Below are 18,924 nucleotides of genomic sequence, written 5' to 3' on the forward strand. Positions count from 1 at the left end.
CTTTTTATTTTTTTCTTAACAGTGTAGTTACCCTTGTTTTTTCTGGAGGCCACTGAAAATTAGAACATGAGGCTGCAAGCATGAGTAAGCACAATTAGACTGGGTGTCTTGAGTCCTAGATTTTTAGTGATGATGATGCCACCAAGTAGCTAGGGGAGTGCGGGTAATCTCTTGCTCTTTCTGAGTCTTGGTTTCCTCGTGTATAAAATAAGGGAGTTGTTGTAGGTCTCTGAGGTCACTTCATGCTATGGGGTGTCTCTGAGTCTCTGATGGCCTGAGGTGTGGGTAAATGGGGCTATTAGGAACTGAGGCCAAGACCAGACCTGGCCCCTGATTATGTATGTTTCCTGTAGGAACACCATGCTGAGCCTTTGCCTTGAGAATGCAGAGCTGAAAGAGCAGATGGGAGAAGCAATGTCTGATGGATGGGAGATTGAGGAAGACAAGGAGAAGGGCGAGGTGATGGTGGAGACTGTGGTTGCCAAAGGGGGTCTGAATGAGAATAGCCTTCAGGCTGAATTCAGAAAGCTCCAGGGAAAACTGAAGAATGCCCACAATATCATCAACCTCCTCAAAGAACAGCTGGTGCTGAGCACCAGGGAAGGGAATAGTAAACTTAATCCTGAGCTCCTTGGGCACCTGGCCAGGGAGATTGACAGAATGAACACAGAGCTGGTTTGCTCTTCTGGAAAGCACCAATGCCAAGAGGAGGAGGGTGTGACCGTGAGGCCTTGCCCCAGACCCCAGAGCCTTGACCTTGGGACTGCCTTCACAACGGATACCCACCAAGTAAGTGTGGGATTAGATGGAATGAAAGACCCTTGGAGAAGGGTTGGAAATGTCAGTTTCTACCTTAAACAGTTCTGCCCTGTGGGTCAGGAGGTACCAAGGGAAGGGCACCTTTGCACCACAAGTAGTGGTGATAATATTCCTCACACATCAACCTTTAGAAAGGGTTTTTACAACATTATCTTATAAATATTACATGAATAATTAATTTTCCATAAATATTTGAGTGCCTAATTTTCCAGATAAGAGACTAGACATTGGAAGCAGGCAATAAGGCTTTGTCTCTGTCCTTCAGATATTCAGTATGGTGGGAAAAGATGGCACAAAACCAGATCATTTCAATAGGATGCAATATAGGGATACACGGGGTTTTAAGGCAGCCAGACAAGTGGTGTGTAATGACATCTCTTCCTTATCACTGCCATTTTCGTCACAGCTCATCACAGGTGTCTGTCCCTGAGCCTCAGAAGGAGTTATCAGGATCCTCTAAGGGGAGGCAGCTGAGCTGAGGATTAAGTAAAATGGAGACTACAGAGGATTCTTTTTTTTTTTTAATTGGGGTATAGTTGTTTTACAATGTTGTGTTAGTTTCTACTGTACAGCAAAATGAAGTAGAGTTCCCTGTGCTATACAGCAGGTTCTCATTAGCTATCTATTTTATACATATTAGTGTATATATGTCAATCCCAGTCTCCCAGTTCATCCCACCGCCCTCCCCCTTTCCCCCATTGGTGTCCATATGTTTGTTCCCTACATCTGTCTCTATTTCTGCCTTGCAGACCAGTTCATCTGTACCATTTTTCTAGATTCCACATATATGTGTTAATATATGATATTTATTTTTCTGACTTACTTCATTCTGTATGACAGTCTCTAGGTCCATCCACATCTCTACAAATGACCCAATTTCATTCCTTTTTATGGCTGAGTAATATTCCATTGTATATATGTGCCACATCTTCTTTATCCATTCATCTGTTGATGGACACTTAGGTTGCTTCCATGTCCTGGCTATTATAAATAGAGCTGCAATGAACATTGGGGTACATGACTCTTTTTGAATTATGGTTTTCTCTGGGTATACGCCCTGTAGTGGGATTGCCGAGTCATATGGTAGTTCTATTTTTAGTTTTTTAAGGAACCTCCATAGTGGCTGTATCAATTTACATTCCCACCAGCAGTGCAAGAGAGTTCCCTTTTCTCCACACCCTCTCCAGCATTTATTGTTTGTAGATTTTCTGATGATGCCCATTCTAACGGGTATGAGGTGATACCTCATTGTACTTTTGATTTGCATTTCTCTAATAATTAGTGATGTTGAGCATCTTTTCATGGGCCTCTTGGCCATCTGTATGTCTTCTTTGAAGAAATGTCTATTTAGGTCTTCTGCCCATTTTTGGATTGGGTTGTTAGTTTTTTGATATTGAGCTGCATGAGCTGTGTATATATTTGGAGATTAATCCTTTGTCCACTGATTCGTTTGCAAATATTTTCTCCCATTCAGAGGGTTGTCTTTTCGTCTTGTTTATGGTTTCCTTTGCTGTGCAAAAGCTTTTAGGTTTCATTAGGTCCCATTTGTTTATTTTTTTTAATTTCCATTACACTAGGAGGTGGGTCAAAAAAGATATTGCTGTGATGTATGTCAAAGAGTGTTCTTCCTATGTTTTCCTCTAAGAGTTTCATAGTGTCTGGTCTTACATTTAGGTCTTTAATCCATTCTGAGTTTATTTTTGTGTATGGTGTTAGGGAGTGTTCTACTTTCTGCAGAGGATTCTGAGAGGACAACTGGGCAGGAATGCAGGGAGGGATGAGTGGAGGTTTCCACCCCTTCTCTCTTCAATCATTGAACATTTACTGAGAGCTCCTCCTTGTAGATTCAATTGGCACCATGCTATGTGTTGCGGATACAGAGATGAATAAAACATTACCCCAGCTCTCCAGGAGCTCATTCCAGAAAGCAAGTAACTGCCAAATGGGATGAGGAGTGCTGTGACAGACACATGAATAAAGTCCACAGGGTTCGCAAGGGGTAGCAGCCATCACTGCCTGGGGGATGAGCTCAGACTGCCCTGACCCTGTGTTGGCTCTTTTCACAGCTGGTCAACCAGCCCCAGGCCCGTATCTCTGGACCTCAGTCAGAATTTAGCCTCCCAGGATCCACCAAGCAGCTGCACTCCCAGTTGGCACAGTGCAGACAACGCTATCAAGATCTCCAGGAGAAGCTGCTGATATCAGAAGCCACTGTCTTTGCCCAGGCCAACCAGCTGGAGAAATACAGAGTCATGTTTAGTAAGTCTTAAGTTCACTTCACCAAAGAGTCTGTCTTCTCCCTGAGAAGCTACATGCTTTGCAGACTTCACTTTTCTTTCCCAACCTCATAACAAATTTAATCCTGACCACGACCCTAGGATTGTGGAAGTGGATACTTAACTTCAATTTGCAGATGGCAGAGAAGAGTAAATGAATAAATCAAGTTTGCAGTGACAGTATAGGGAGGAAATGGACTAACACCTAGATTTGCTGATTTCTGGTACAGTCAACAAACTGCCTTACCTCTCTCAATGTATGCTAATTGCTTCTCTTCTGCTCCTCTTTGCACCACATCAGATTCTTAAAAATATACCATCATTGTTGGTCTAGGATCAGCGCTTTCTAATAGAACTACTTCTGTGGTGACAGAAATGTTCTATACCTACGTCATATGTGGTTATGGAGAACATGAAATGTAGCTAATTCAACTTGGGAATTTTAAGCTTAATTTTAATCAGTTTAACATAAAATAGTCACATGTGGCTAGTAGCTACCTTACGGAACAGTACAGATCTAGATGTCTTTGAAACTCTGAATTAGTTCAGCTCCATTCAAACATTTACTGAGCCCCTGAGAACAAAGCATTTACTAGTTTCCCTGGGGCTTCTAGAGATGACTTAAAGATGTCTGGTCCCAGCGAAGCCCCGTTATCTGTAGATGGGATCATCAATGGCAAACAGGCTCATCGTGGCGGAGGGAAGTCCTGCTGTCTGGAGCAGGTGGTCTCTTCTCCCACCTAAGTCCAAAGAAGCATCTATCCCACTGTGGATCTAACCTCCCTGCACCCTAAGGGCCAGGGTATGTGCCACGGAGGGTGAGGGTGTATGTGGGAAATTCAGGTACTCTGTAACACCCCCTGTCTCTTCCTAAGCAGGTGAATCCTTGGTGAAGCAGGACAGCAAGCAGGTGCAGGTGGACCTCCAGGACCTGGGCTATGAGACTTGTGGCCGAAGCGAGAATGAGGCTGAACGGGAGGAGAGCACCAGTCCCGGTAAGAGCACAAGTATGGGGTTCACCTTCCCTCCCTAGAGGCAGCCTTCACCTTTGGGTGCTGTTGGCGAGTCCCACATGCAACGAGGAGTAGGGATGAGGGGGTATGGTAGACTGAAGAGGACACAAGACCAGAGAGGGACAGGAAGTTTGGAGGAGAACTCTTGCCCAGAATGAGGCTGAGCGTGAGTTTGAATTTCTACAATTAGTTTTCAGCATTAATTAAAAAAATGTTCTATCCAACTGTTTATTATAGAAAAAATACTAAGGTCTATTTATTAATGAGAAGACCAGATGAGCTTTGGGGGAATAGGCAAACCATAAGTTTTAAAAAAATATTCTTCTATTATAAAAGTACTGTGACTATAGGGACATCCATCAAATTGAAATCAAGGAGAAAAACACTTGAGTAAAATAGAAGGTGACCACACCTGACTTGCAGGGCTCTTGGGAGGGTAAGAAATACTGCATTTGAATGTTAGTACAGTGCCAGCACTGAATAAAGTACTGCTTCAACTTTTGCTCTAGTAATTATTGTCCTCAAGACCTTGAAGGGAGTAGCCTCAGCAGCACACCCAGCTTTAATCAGGAAGATGTCTTTGTCTTTTCTCAGAGTGTGAGGAGCATGACAGCCTCAGGGAAACTGTCCTAATGGAGGGGCTGTGCTCTGAGGAGGGACACCTGGGCTCCACACTGGTCAGCCCCCCTGGAAAGAAGCCCTTGGAGAGCCAGCTAGGGAAGCAGGAGGAGTTCCAGGCATATGGAAAGTCAGAAGACATCTCTGTCCTATGTAAGGACATCAAAGATCTGAAGGCCCAGCTGCAGAACGCCAACAAGGTCATTCAAAACCTCAAGAGCCGGGTCCGGTCCCTCTCAGTTACAAGCGATTATTCATCTAGTCTGGAGAGACCCCGAAAGCTGAAGGCTGTTGGTACCCTCGAGGGATCTTCACCTCATAGTGTCACTGATGAGGACGAGGGGTGGCTGTCTGATGGCACTGGGGCTTTCTACCCCCCAGGGCTTCAGGCTAAAAAGGATCTGGAGAGTCTGATCCAGAGGGTGTCCCAGCTGGAAGCCCAGCTCCCGAAAACTGGAACAGAAGGGAAGCTGGCCGAGGAGCTGAGATCAGCCTCGTGGCCTGGGTAAGGAGGGTACTCTTTGGACCATTACTTGATTGATGATGTCTAAGTTTATGTTTGAAGGAGGGTAGCCCGGACAGGTAGAAGAGAGAATCCATCAGGGCAATCAGAGGAGCACCTATTTAAATGGTAGCCCTAGGTCTGAAGAAAGGACACGTGACCCCTGCTGGGAGATACCAGATCCCTGGGATTTCCTCTTAGGAATGTATTCTTAAAGTGACAGGATATATGATATAAGTAGTAAGACTGGAGTCAGACTTCCTGTGTTCGAATCCTAGCTCTGGGACTTACAGGTTATGCAACCTACTCAGTCTTTCTGAGCCTATTTCTTTACCTATTAAATGAGGATAATAAGAAAACCTATCTCAAAGGGTGGTTATTAGGTTTAAATGAATTAATACAAGTGCTTATAATAATGCCTAGCATATATTAAAACTCTCAACACTATTTGCCATAATTATTATTGTTTTTGATACTTTGTGGTGGAAAAACACCAGGGTAGATATCCCTCTCAGTATCTGGGTTATCTATGCTGAGTAACAAACCACCCCAAAGCTTAGGGGATTGAAACAATAATTTATGTGGATTGGCTGGGCTTAGAAGTGTAGCTCTCACTTGGGGTCTCTCATGCGGCTGCCATCAGATGGAGGTTGGGGCTGGAGTCACTGAAATGTCTGGCTGGACACGGCTTCTTCATTCATGTGTCTGGTGATGTGGTGCTCCTTGGCTTCTCTCTTTCTCCATGTGGCTCCTTGTCTTCCGGGACCTCTCCTCCTGGCCTGGGCCTCTCATAGTACAGTGGACTCAGGGTAGTTTCACTTCAGCATGGCAGCTGGCTTCCAATTGGAAGTTGCCAGGCCAGTTAAGAGCGACTCCTGGACTTGGTGCAGTGTTACCTCCACTATGTTACCTTGGTCATGGTGGTCACAGAACCCACCCAGATTTAAGGAGGTGGAGAATAACTTCTGCCCAATGATGAAAGAGGGGCACAGCCACATTATAGAGGAGCACATGGAATGGGAGCTTGAGTAATGGCCATCTTTGCAAAGTACAGTCTGCCATAATATAGATGGTCTTTGAAGTAGAAGACATGAAAGGACCTATTTGGATTTTTAGTATTTATTGAGCATCATCTACCCAATAACTATATTTAGTATTTATTGAGTATCAACTGTGAGTCTACACTATATTGGTGCTGTAAGGAATGTAAAATATGGCACTGTATTTACCCCCACAGAACTTATTTTTCATTTTTGGACACATGACTAACACATAAAACAGTGGAAGAATGGTGGCATACCATGTTGTTTGATGCAAGTTTGTCAGAACAGAATTTACTCTTAAATACATTCTTTGATTTTTGTGCCAGAATTCAGCTCAAACTGAGGAACTCTTAGAGATGTTCTCACAGAAATGACTACAGAAGACCCCATAACTTCACCCTTTTCTATTCTTACCCTTTCCTCTTCTTTCCTACATTAGGAAATATGATTCCCTGATTCAGGACCAGGCCCGAGAACTATCCTACCTACGCCAGAAAATACGAGAAGGGAGAGGTATCTGTTATCTTCTCACCCAGCATGCAAAAGATACAGTAAAGTCTTTCGAGAACCTCCTAAGGAGCAATGACATTGACTACTACTTGGGGCAGAGCTTCCGGGAACAACTCGCTCAGGGAAGCCAGCTGACAGAGAGGCTCACCAGCAAACTCAGCACCAGTAAGTTGGCCACAGGGCTTTTGAACACTCTCAGTTCCTCCCAGAGCCCAGCCCCAGGTGACCGCCACACCTCCACCACAGCCTTTTAACCCAGGTTCTGCTTCCACTTCATTTCCCAGGGGTCATTACAGAATCAGGATTGGCCCGTGGGAAGCACCGAGGAGGAACCACAGGGTCAGAGAGGCCATGATTACAGCATCATTTATGGAATGTGACCTTTAGGGAAGGAGGCTGAGTCCATCTAGTGCTAAGAGGGAGAAAGGGAGAAGAGATCAGAGGACTTCACTGTAGTTAAAGAAGCCCTGAACCTAGACTTTCAATATGCAAGCTCTAGCCTGGATGCTGCCATTAAGTTTCTTTGGGCAAATGACTTAACCTTTTGGTATCTCTGTTTCTTCATCTATTGCCTGGTATCGCACATGAATGTAATTCAAATGCAGATGAAGCACTGTGCCCTTTTGAACATGGTTTGGGCACTGAATGTCATAGTACAAGGGCTAGGAATATTGGTAATTATTGAAACCCTTGACTTAGAATTTCCTGAGAGCACCCGAGGGAGAACAGCAGGATCAATCTTGGGGGCCAACCATCCCACATCCTAGTGGCAGGTGCAGAGGTGGGACAGGGCTGTTTGTCATCTCCTCAAAGCAAGAGTAGGTTCTACATGAAAGCTGTGATGGGTCACAGAGCTGGTCCGTATGGAAGTCAGTCTGTGGCAGGCTTGGAGGCTGGAATTTTCCAGAGGGAAGCTAGCCAAGTGCCTTTTAAACTTTTTTTGTGTTGATTTAGGGCAGAGGAAGTCATGATGGTGATTACCAGGTCAGGGAAGGTCTGCCTGGTGAGCTCAGGAGAACCTGCATGTCTGTTCTCTAAAGATACAATCTGAGATCTCCCAGAGCAATTCTCCCACATATCCTGGACACACAGAGTAGTCACTGTTTTGCACCCAAATGGGCTCCTGCATTTATAATGTGTGAAGTGAGACCTGTTTAATTTCTTACTGTTTCTTTCTGAATTTGGTTTGCAGAGGATCATAAAAGTGAGAAAGATCAAGCTGGACTTGAGCCGCTGGCCCTGAGGTAATTCAAATAGGATCTGGTAAAGATCAGGAACAAGGCCTAAGGGGTCAAGGGTGGCTGCAGTTTCACAAATCAGGGGGAAAAAAGGAAAATGCTGATTGTAATGAATTCATTTATTCATGGAACACATTACTGTTCTTTTTAGCCTTACTCTCTTTTGATATAGTTCTATTGATTTCTGTTTGTATATTTATTCAAATTAGTAACCTAGATTTATTATTATATTATTAGCTTAGTAACCTAGAGTCAGTCTGACTTAAAAGTAAACTAACCAGGTTTTAAGGGTCCTTGGCACCCCAAGGATCTCCTCTGCTTCCCCACTGTGTGTTTAAAGACCAAGGTGTGTTTTTACCAAGTTGCCTTACCCCAAGTTGAGTTGACAGCTAGTTTAATGGCCACACAATTTCCTTGGGAAAAAAAGAATTGTATTACAGTGTCTAATTTTAAAAAAGTGCTTGACGTTGCAGATCCCGGGAGGCTACAGTGTCTTAGGAAACAGTTTTCATTGAGTCACTGGATATTATCTCATTATGTGCAATAAAATACAGGCTCAGAGTCCTTTGTAGTCACTAGTTCACGCCCCTTTGTGTTGTGAGTGTGCTTTAGACCACTCAGTGCTTCTCAAAATATCTGCAGTGAAGGACAAAGTATTTTTTTGTTTGTTTTCATTTCTAATCCATCACAGACAAACACATTGTCTGTATCTCAGTCAACCAGATGATTCTACTTATCATACTCCTAGATGTTGTGGGAATGCCACACTGCTATGTTTCTCAAGGCTTACCTTGCATTTTTGTACTTACTGGAGACTGGGAACCAATGGTTCTTGGACTCCAGCTGTACTGAGGACCATATGTTAAGCAGCAGTGCCTTGGAGCGCCAGCTGAGCCTCTGCTAGTCCTCAGTGTATTGTGCGGCCAGTGCACTGGGTGGCTCTTGCTCTCCTTCCCTCTGCACCTGACCTACTTTCCACTCCTAATCAGAGATGGGTAATTTCGTTTACCCTTTGCAGGAATGGTCCCCTTGACTTATGTGGCTTTTCCCATGTGCCCTAGTCAGGACTCGCTAGTCCAGTGACTTTGGGTTCAGCTGTTGTCCTCCTTCACCCCACTAGGCTCAGCAGGGAGCTGCAGGAGAAGGAGAAAGTGATTGAAGTCCTGCAGGCCACGTTGGACGCGCGGTCCCTAACGCCCTCCAGCAGCCGTGCCTTGTCTGACTCCCACCGGTCTCCCAGCAGCTCTTCCTTCTTGTCTGATGAGCCGGAAGCCTGCTCTGACATGGACATAGCCAGCGAGTACACACACTATGAAGAGAAGAAAGCTTCACCTTGTCACTCAGGTAGCCTCCACTTTCTGAGTGGAACCACCTTTATCTAGGCTGAGAGGAGACCTCCACATCCAGGCATTATAGATGCACCTTGGTGTGTATCAGGCCGAACCGTGCCAAGCACAGGCCCCAGTGGGTCAGGATCTTTGCTTTGCTCCTGACTCTACAAGTTACCCCTGTCACTGGGTCTCCACCAGCATATGGATACTGCTGTTGGACAAGGCGAACGACAGTGGGGAGAGTGAGATTACGGAGACTTCTCTTCCCCACTGCCTCATGAGCATACAATCTGTCCAACTGACCTCCTTTTTTAAGATGGGATATCTTATCCCTCCAGCTAGCTGCAGTTCCTGAACCCCTGAGTTTCCGTGGGTGTCCACAGATGCTGCTGGACTTGCCTGGTATTTTTGGAGGTGCCATTTTCATGGCTTCAGGCTCTGAGCCCCACTGTCACCTCTAAGGTTGCTTTCCTCACTGAAGGAACTGTTTGCCAGTAAGGAATGAACACCGCTGCCAGTGCTTGTGCTTGATGCTCTCCCTGAAAACCAGGCTCTGCCCTGGTTAAATATAAGGCCAGATTCCAGTTCTTTGTAGAACATCAAACATGTTCTTTCATTCATGGGTTTTGTAGATTCCATCCATCATTCGAGTCATTCTGCTGTACTGTCTTCTAAACCATCAGCAACCAGTGCGTCTCAGGGGGTTAAGGCCGAACCCAGCAGCAACCCCATCAGCTTGCCAGCTCCCCAGAATCCCCCCAAGGATGCCAGCCAGGCCCATCCAGGTATGCAACAGCTAGTGGGGCAGGGTCTTCATCTCCTCTTCCTCAACTGCCTGTTTGACTTTTCTTCAGGGACAAGAAAAGCATCATTAGCAGCTTATATATCAATACATCAAATCCTAGAGAAAATCAAGAGACCATCCAAATTAGCTAATAGTGTCTGACTACTCTTTGTTTTAAATATTTTAGAAAAGTAAATAATCCACAATAGACTTTGATCTACATATCAATTTTGACCAATAGTTGGCTAATCATTCTAAAAGAAGCATCTTCATTTCTTTCTCTCATTTCACCCTGGGAATCAAAGAGGCAAAATGTTTCTCCTAGGATTACTGTAGCCAAAGAACAAAGGGAAATTTACATCCGCTTCTCCCTTATATGTGTTCCCCATTTTATCTGAAGAGGAGCCTCTACAGTAGGTAGGGCTGCTTACTTCATAGCTAAGGATGTTTCAGTATCCTTAGACAAGATTCTGTCCATATTACATTATCATTCATGGGTTTATGAATGGGTTGGTAGTCCTTGATGTGTATATGGTGTGTATCTTGGACCAATAGTTGTACATTTCATTTACCTGCCTCAGCTTAGTTACCAGGGGGTACATTGTTCAGTCACAGCTCCACACCAGCAATGGCAGAGAAAGGGCAAACCTTGTTCTCACTTCCTACCACCCAACAAGATGGGCTGGCTGGCTGCCTTCATTGTGGTTGTGGTGAGGTCGGACTCGTGTAGAGGTGCCCCCAGAAGAACAGCACTTTCCTTCTGTCACCCTTGTCTCTCTTGAGGACAAGTCAACCAAAATCTTAAGAAAAGGAATGTGTTCAACTCTTTCTGAGCCTGGGCTCAAAGTTTCTGGGCCAGAGTGGGCAGCAGCTAAACCAGGAAATCATTGGGAAAAGCTATTCACCTAGCACTGTAGACATCTGTGTAAATGCTTTGGGATCAAAAAGAGCAAAAGGTCAGGGGTTTTAAAATCAAAAAGAGCAAAAGGTCAGGGGTTTTAAAATCTGGTCTGTGTCACTTGGTAATTCAGGGGTCTTTGCTGTACTGCTCTGATACTATGTCAGTATCTTGGGGTAAGGGATGTTTTTCAGAATGTGATCATTGTCTTTCACGTGAGACATTCTCCACAGGTCTGTCTTGGTTTCTTCTCCCTCTGTGAGCTACCTGCCTGATAACTCTTTTTAGGAAGAGGAGACAGATTCAAACATCAGAACTTCCCAGGGTCCCTAAAGACCTGTCTATAGATGGACTACCTAATGATCACCTGTGAAGATTTTTTTAGAAACAAATTTCTAAGCCCTACTGCCAGAGTTTATGATTCAGTAGATTGCAGTAACGATGAAAGAATCCACATATTTTAAGAATTTTTCTTAAATTATTTGAATGTCCAGAAAGATTTGCAAGCCATTGTTTGTAAGTCAGTATGCCAAGGCTTTTATTTTTCCTTTGGTGAATGAACACATTGATTTGGGATTCTGAAGTTTGTTTCCATCAGTGTTGAATTATATGCATTAGTCATGCGAACTTCCCCACTATCCTAGTCTACTTCTGCCCTCCTCAGAATGAGTCCTGTTGCTTTCAGAAGAGGAGTTCTAGGTGCAGGGAGAGTCTTGTCACAAGGGCCAGGACTAGCACATGCTGGTAGCAGCACTGCAGGGGCTCTTGAGAGCATCCAGGCACAGCCATCCTCACCTATCCATGTCCAGGTGGCTAGGATGGGGCTTTCATGGCTGCCTGGGTTATTATGGTAATGCCACCTTGCGTTTTGTAGCCAGTTGTTTTCAAGATGAGCATAGAATGTGTATGCAGGATAGCCCTGGCAGGGAAGGAGGAGGAGGGGGTCAGCTAGGCCAGCATCTTGGGTAATAGTGCTTCCCCTTGGCCATCTCAGTCATCACCACATTGACTGATAGACACTCCCCAAGGAGATGTTTGGTCAGGGAATAGTTTCACCTTCTCAACCTTTCACCCATTCTTTTCTCTGACTTTCTCTCTAATGGTTTATCTCCTTTCTCCCTAACTTTCTGTTTCTAGGCCTTCATTTTCAATCCATACCCACGCTGGTTAGCCTTCCCCAGGCACCACTGCCCTCAGCTCCACCCAGCTTCCTGCCTTTCAGCTCTGCTGGCCCTCCCCTCCTTGGCTGCTGTGAGACACCCATGGTCTCCTTGGCTGAGGCTCAGCAGGAGCTGCAGATGCTGCAGAAGCAGTTGGGAGAAAGTGAGCACTTCCTGCTGCATTTGTGTTCTTGCGAATGATGGACCCACACTGTGTTTCTCTGCATGGCTTTGGCTGGATGGCAGAGTTTTAAAAAATAACATAGGGGTACACGTTATCAGTGGATGATTGAGGGAGGCCTGTGCTTGCTGTTTTTGGAACTATATTTACTGTTATCTTTCTCATGTGTGTGCCTCATCAATTAACAGGTATATACGTTCATCAGGCCCTAGACCTGGTGCTCTCCCACTGCTGACACTGTGGGGTACCTTCCACCAAGTGTGTTGAAGCCCTGACACATTGGCAACATGTTCACTGGCAGGACATGGGAGAGAGGTTTTTTGCCCGCCGACACAGGATGAAGTGGCCAGAAAAAGATGGCCACATTCAGTGGGATCATTTCCATGGCAATTATATCCTCCTCTGTGAAATGTTCTTAGTCAAATTCAAATTCTGACATCATCAGGTTCGGGGCTAAAAGGATGGTGGAGGAGGAATTAAGAAGGGGTGCCAGGGCTTCTCTGGTGGCGCAGTGGTTGAGAGTCCGCCTGCCGATGCAGGGGACACGGGTTCATGCCCCAGTCCGGGAAGATCCCACATGCCGCAGAGCGGCTGGGCCCATGAGCCATGGCCACTGAGCCTGTGCGTCCGGAGCCTGTGCTCCACAATGGCAGAGGCCACAACAGTGAGAGGCCCGCGTACCACACACACACACACACACACAAAAAGAAGGGGTGCCAAACCTCTCTTCCCCTTACACGAGGTTAATTTCTGTTTCTGCACAGGTGACACGAGGACAGCTAGAAACAGAAGCACATACTGTGATGTGTGATTGTGAATTCTGTCAACTCCCAGATATAATCGATGTTATGTAGTCACAGAATTCATAGTATATGTAGTCATCTTTTAAAGAAAGGTTTGATGTAAATATGGTCTGGATGCCACATCATAAAACATTTTGTTTTATCTTAAGCTATAAGCTATCACTTATAGCTTAAAATAAGAAAAGAACCTCACGTGATGAATTTGCTCTCTAGTAGTGCTTAAAAAAACTAGAAAGCAATTTGAAATTACCTTAAAACCACACTCTGTGCCTGTAAAGAAGAGCTTGGATGAGGCAGAAATTGATGGTAGGGTCACTGTACAAAGGGTGTCCAGCGACCTAAGACCACAGCTAGGAATCTGCATATCTGAAGCCCCAAAGGTCATTCGGATCGGCTTATTTATCAGCTCTGAAAATGGATACACTGTCTACTCTGACATCAGTTTGATTTCCAGAACCAGCTAGACTGAGTCTATTTTTAGAAGAGTTTGTACATCTTCCTTTCTGCAGGAAGTGAAGTCTAAGAGGCTACCTTCTGCTTATCAGCATTACACAAGTACAGCAACCTAGGTTTACCTACCAATGTGAACATGGTTTTACCCTGTTCCCTGCCAGAGCAGTAACTAAAACTCAGGGAAGTGAGGTTACTTGTTCAAGATCACTAGTAACTGGGAGAAATGGGCTTGAATTCAGACCCCCTGCTCCCAGTTCCATATTTCCATTACACCTCTATGTAGAATGGTTTTGTTACAATCCTGCTCAGAGCACAGAGCTGAGCTTGACTGAACAACTCTGGAGTCCCCTTGCAACAATCTTTTCTCTCTTTAGAGATGAGAGAAAGGTGCTGTTCTCTCTTATCTAGAACTTGCTACTATAGCACACCTGGAAGCAACAACTGATGGATAACAAATTTGTTCCATGCCAAAAGGCAAGACTGTTCTCTAGATGACCTTTCTTTTCCTTGACACCTTTTCCTTCATCTTTCCACACTGTCAATTTGTCTTTGCCCAAAGGGAAAGATGGAGGAAGGAGAGCACTGTGCATGAAAGGGTCTGTGATGTGGGTTGAATTGGAGTCATATCCAGTCTGTGCTATTGGCCAGAGTTTGGGTGGTCCCAGCCTTGGTGAGGAAGGCTGTAGCCCTTTCTTTTTCCTTGTCAAGCACAGTCCTCACCAGCGCTCCTCCTTTGCTTTGAAACAAGCTTCCAAGTGGACAGTGGTGCATGGCGGCTTCTCAGGCCACTGTGGGGCTAAAATTTCCTTGTGCAAGAGTCTGTGTGGTGTCTTTGCATGGTTTAGGGCATGTGCTCTGCATCGTGTGGCTGGGAAGACTGGAACATGAGAATACTGATCACTGTTACTGATAGACTTGGCACCTCCTATGACCTTGGTGAGATAGTAAGCTGACTGTCGACAATCACTGATTTCCCCCTCTGCCTGTGTGGGGTTGGGGTTGAAGGAGGTGTGAGAGAGGCACGAAGTCACATTCTTTAAAATACTGACTATAGTTTAGATGCTTACATGTTTCATCTCCCTCTTTAACTTCCTGTGATCCTAATGAATATCTAGTATTTTGCAAATTGGGGAAGGGGAGACCCATGACAGTACTTCTCAAACTTTCCTGCCTATTAGAATCAGCTGGAATGATTTTAAAACATCCAGTGCCCAAGCTGCCCTGCATACCAATTAAGGTAAAATCTCTGGGGGTCCAGGCCCAGTACATGTTTTTACATTGTCTCAGATGATTCCAGTATGTGGCCAAATTTGAGAAAGTTATAAATGAGGATCAAAATTGGCAACTACCAATTACATTAATCCCTCAAAGGGGGTTGGCTTGGTTGGAGGGACCCATGACCTCACTCCTCACTCCTATTTCTTAGGTGGAGCTACCTGTTTACTCTGCTGCCCATATTGATAATCCCTGGAAGAAAGTAGCCTTCTGAATGTGAATATTCTAAACTATGGCCCTGTTCACCTCTTTCCCTCTCTCCACCAAGTTGGGCTTCTTTTTACACAGAAGCAGAGATAATGGGAAGGCCCATGATTTCATAGGATCTATGAAAGCATCAGCCTATGAAATGAAAGGTCCTCCCTCCCCCATGGAAGAGTGTTCATGACTCTTTAGACATGAGTGATGACATATTTCAGTTCCTGGAATCACGTTGGGTAAGAATGAAATCACCTCTTGCCTTACCTAGAACCTCCCCCAGCCTCAGCAAAGAAGTTCCTCACTCTGGAGTAACTGGGACCACCACATCTAGCTGGATTTATACCCCCTTTCTCTTCTGACAACCCCAAAGGAAAACCGAAAAGCTGGCAGTTTAGCTTCTGGGTACAGCAAGTACTCATAGGGACACAAATATTCCCGTTCACAGGTGTGGTCAATGCTATGGCCCATCACACTCTTAACCTCTGATTTTCCCAGTGAGTTCTACTTCTGGAACTTCCCTGGGTTCTATCATGAGGAATTATCACAGGAGCCAGGATGAGGGCCACTGGACTTCCCTTTTGTGTACACTGGTGACTTTCTGATACGTTATTCATCCCCTACCTCTTGGTGTCTCATGCTAGCAAATACAAGGGGTGAAAAGTTATAGCCCCTAGGATGGGAATCCTCATCTAATTGGTATTTCACAGCAGACTGGGACCTCTGATAGCCCACGTGTCCCCTTTAGTGTCTGTTCTTAGCAATCACATGCTTCCTTGCCGATCCTTCCGTTCTGATACTGCTTCTCATTCGTGTTTCTTTCTGCCCAGGTGTCAGCAATGTTCATCCTGCTTCCCCAGCCACATTGCCAACCAACCATTTAGAAGCCAGCTCTTCCCACTACCTCAACACTGCCCAGCCCCTCTCTCCTCTGAGGGGCACCATAGAACTGGGCAGAATCCTTGAGCCTGGGTACTTGGGCAGCAGAGGCCAGTGGGACATGATGAGGCCTCAGAAAGGGAGCATATCTGGGGACCTATCTTCAGGCTCCTCCATGTACCAGCTTAACTCCAAACCCACAGGTAAAGCACAAAGCCAAGCAGGTCAATTATTTTTCTAAATCGTGCGAAACCCCTTACACTTACCAGTTACCATGGTAACTGTACATGTACAATTACAACTCCCTTACACGTACCCCTGTATTGGAGGAGGCCCATGGGGCTTGGTTAGCATAAGCTGTCCAGTGTTTGAAGCCAATTTACTCTTTAAACAAAGTCACCTGAGCTTCTGGATGCCCATGAGAGAGACCGGTGATGTTTAGGGATCTTGCTGAGAGGCCACTGGCCAAACCCCACACCCCCCATATGGGCCCCACTAGTGACCAGGATTCTCCATCTCCCATCTCCTCTTGTCCTGCTGGGTGACTGCAGGGACTGACCTGCTAGAGGAGCACCTTGGTGAAATCCGGAACCTGCGCCAGCGCCTGGAGGAGTCCATCTGCATTAACGACCGCCTGCGGGAGCAGCTGGAACACAGGCTCAGCTCCACTGCCCGCGGAAGCGGTAGGAGAGGCCCAGGGCTTCCTGTTTCTGGTTGTAATTAGGGAGCTGCTGAAGGTCAACCCCTACGCAGAGCTTCGCAGATTTCAAAGCACCGAGGTCTGCTTTTCTGTATTTGCTCCTTACATCAGCAAGGCAGGGGGCAAGTACTATGTTCCCGTTGCAGCTTACCTGAGCTCAGAGAGTAACTTTCCTCACGGCAGATCTAACCAGGTCTGATCCCCAGAATCCTCTGACTTCTCTTCCATCCTAATCTGCCCATATCTGCCTGCTGACTTCTGTGCCCTGGTCCTGTGATTGGCAAGTGGTACAGCCAGGTCTGCAGGGCCTCCTCCAGCCACTTACCGAGGTGGCCTTCCTCCCCACCCTCTCCCCCCAGGCTGCTGACACTTGGAGGCCGTCCCTTCCACACGCCCTTGTTCTGCCCACACCGCAGCAGCAGCTATTTAGGGGAAAGGGCCTCCTGAACAGCTACAGCCAGGGCACGTGATAATGCACGCAAAGAACCCACTCAGAGGAGCCACAGGAAAGCCAGGCATTCAGCCCATCAGGCTTTAGGTCCAGGATGCGAGTTCTCTGGGTTTTCTGCTGGGTTGGGATGGTATCTTTGGAGATACAGAATGAGCAACACAGAGAGTGTCTGTTACCCAAATGTGTAACTTACCTGCTTGCACTTCCTGGGACAGGACCCACTTCTAGCTTCTACAGTCCGGGCCTGGAGTCCACACCTCAGCTCTGCAATGAGAACAGAGTCCTTAGGGAAGAAAACCAGAGGCTTCAGGCTCAGCTCAGTCATGCTTCCAGAGGTGAGTGGTCAAAAGCTGCAAACTGTGGTTACTCTTGGGTCCCTTTCCTCCCTGGCCACTCCAGTCACCAACTGGAGAAGCAAAGAGACAAGGTGGAGAGAACAGAGCTACCCAGACCTACCAACCTCAAACTCCTGTAGCTATTCTCAATCTAGAAAGGGCTATTTCCTGACAATTCCCAACCACGGGCCCTTAGACTCCTAGGCCCCAAGGACAAGGCATTCTAGGAAATCCACCACCTCTGTGCAACCCGCCTGCAGATATTCAGTCATTAGCTATCAAACTGCATACCTTAGTGCCTGTTCTACCTGCCCACAGCTCACAGCTAGTTTGGACCCAGGACAGGGAGCAACATGAGGCCTATACACTCTCTCAGGTTTCTTCAGACTTGGCAGCCGCTCTGTGTGTCCCTCCCATGCTGATCTGCTATCCCCATGTCTCCTCACTACCTCCTACTCATACACTCAGGGCTCCTCTTTGGTCACTAGTCCTCATGACTCTGTGTCTGAAGATGCTAGCAAAATGTCCTCCAGAGCTTTCCCAACACTGTTCAGTGGGCATCCACATGTGGGCCTCATTTCCTGTGTGGCCTGGTGGGGCAGCTGACCTTAGTGTTAATTGACTTAATGGACTCAATATACTTTCAATTAGAAATTATTTTTATTTACAAATATTTATTGAATAGCCATAACAGACAAAGAATAGTGGCTAAGAGGATTAAGCCCAGAATGAAAGAATACTTGTGGGAAAGGAAAAAGACATCAAGAGATATTTCTAAATTAGCGTCCTCAGAGCAAGAAGATGTGAGGGGAGTGATCCCTGCTTGGGAAGATAACAAAAATTATAAGATAAGGGAGAAGGCGGAACTACTAAACTACCATTGCATGCCTGGAAAGATCAGAACAGACCTCACAGGTGAGAAGATAGTAAGATTTAAAAGAGCTCAGTCTGCCAGGCACAGGTGATTTTGCCCCAGACGACTGACAGCACTGGAGCCTTATTCTCAGAGTCCCTGTCAATAGTCTTTGAGAAATCATGAAGATCAGAGGGATGCTGCAAGACCAGGAAAGAACAGATAGCTCTATTTGCAATATGATGAAAACAATATGTATACTAAAAACTGTAGACAAGAAATTTTGATGTGGATCCTTGGCAAAATTCAAGAATGGATTACTGCACAGAAGGTATGTGAGGACTTAGAAAACAGTGAGCGTCAGGAAGCAGAGTGTTTTCTCTAAAAGCAAGGTGGGACGTATTAAATCAGAGGATCAAAGGGCATTGCAAAGAAAGAAGTTCCCATCCCCCTGAGTGTGTGAATATAATAGCATACCCTCACTTTGTCTCTCCTGGCAGCATAAGCTGGCCTTCCTTTTGCTTTAGTTCTGTTTGTCAGGATGGATGTGCTTGGGCTCATCTTGCTGCTGACTTTTGGCCCTACAATATATGTACTCCTGTGT

At 45.8% G+C, this 18,924-nt stretch overlaps 1 protein-coding gene across 20 annotated transcripts in view; it reads left to right on the forward strand.

Moving 5' to 3' along the window:
* The window catches only part of PDE4DIP (phosphodiesterase 4D interacting protein), a gene marked incomplete at both ends in the record, with an annotated part of 223,864 nt that overhangs the window by 171,202 nt on the left and 33,738 nt on the right, over positions 1–18,924 (forward strand). For 8 of the 20 annotated variants that reach the window (XM_082614148.1, XM_082614150.1, XM_082614130.1 and 5 more), the window contains 11 exons: positions 354–789; positions 2,886–3,078; positions 3,971–4,090; positions 4,703–5,231; positions 6,711–6,946; positions 7,974–8,025; positions 9,140–9,363; positions 9,983–10,135; positions 15,933–16,184; positions 16,533–16,664; positions 17,348–17,467. In XM_082614148.1, coding sequence (XP_082470274.1) covers positions 354–789; positions 2,886–3,078; positions 3,971–4,090; positions 4,703–5,231; positions 6,711–6,946; positions 7,974–8,025; positions 9,140–9,363; positions 9,983–10,135; positions 15,933–16,184; positions 16,533–16,664; positions 17,348–17,467 — 2,447 coding nt within the window. Of the gene's footprint in view, positions 1–353; positions 790–2,885; positions 3,079–3,970; positions 4,091–4,702; positions 5,232–6,710; positions 6,947–7,973; positions 8,026–9,139; positions 9,364–9,982; positions 10,136–12,169; positions 12,356–15,932; positions 16,185–16,532; positions 16,665–17,347; positions 17,468–18,924 lie in introns of all 20 variants that reach the window. The other 12 variants (XM_082614149.1, XM_082614131.1, XM_082614141.1 and 9 more) reach the window with 5 other exon arrangements.

The sequence above is a fragment of the Mesoplodon mirus genome, assembly GCF_964341445.2.
Source record: "Mesoplodon mirus genome assembly, chromosome: 3".
NCBI classification, from domain to species: domain Eukaryota; kingdom Metazoa; phylum Chordata; class Mammalia; order Artiodactyla; family Ziphiidae; genus Mesoplodon; species Mesoplodon mirus.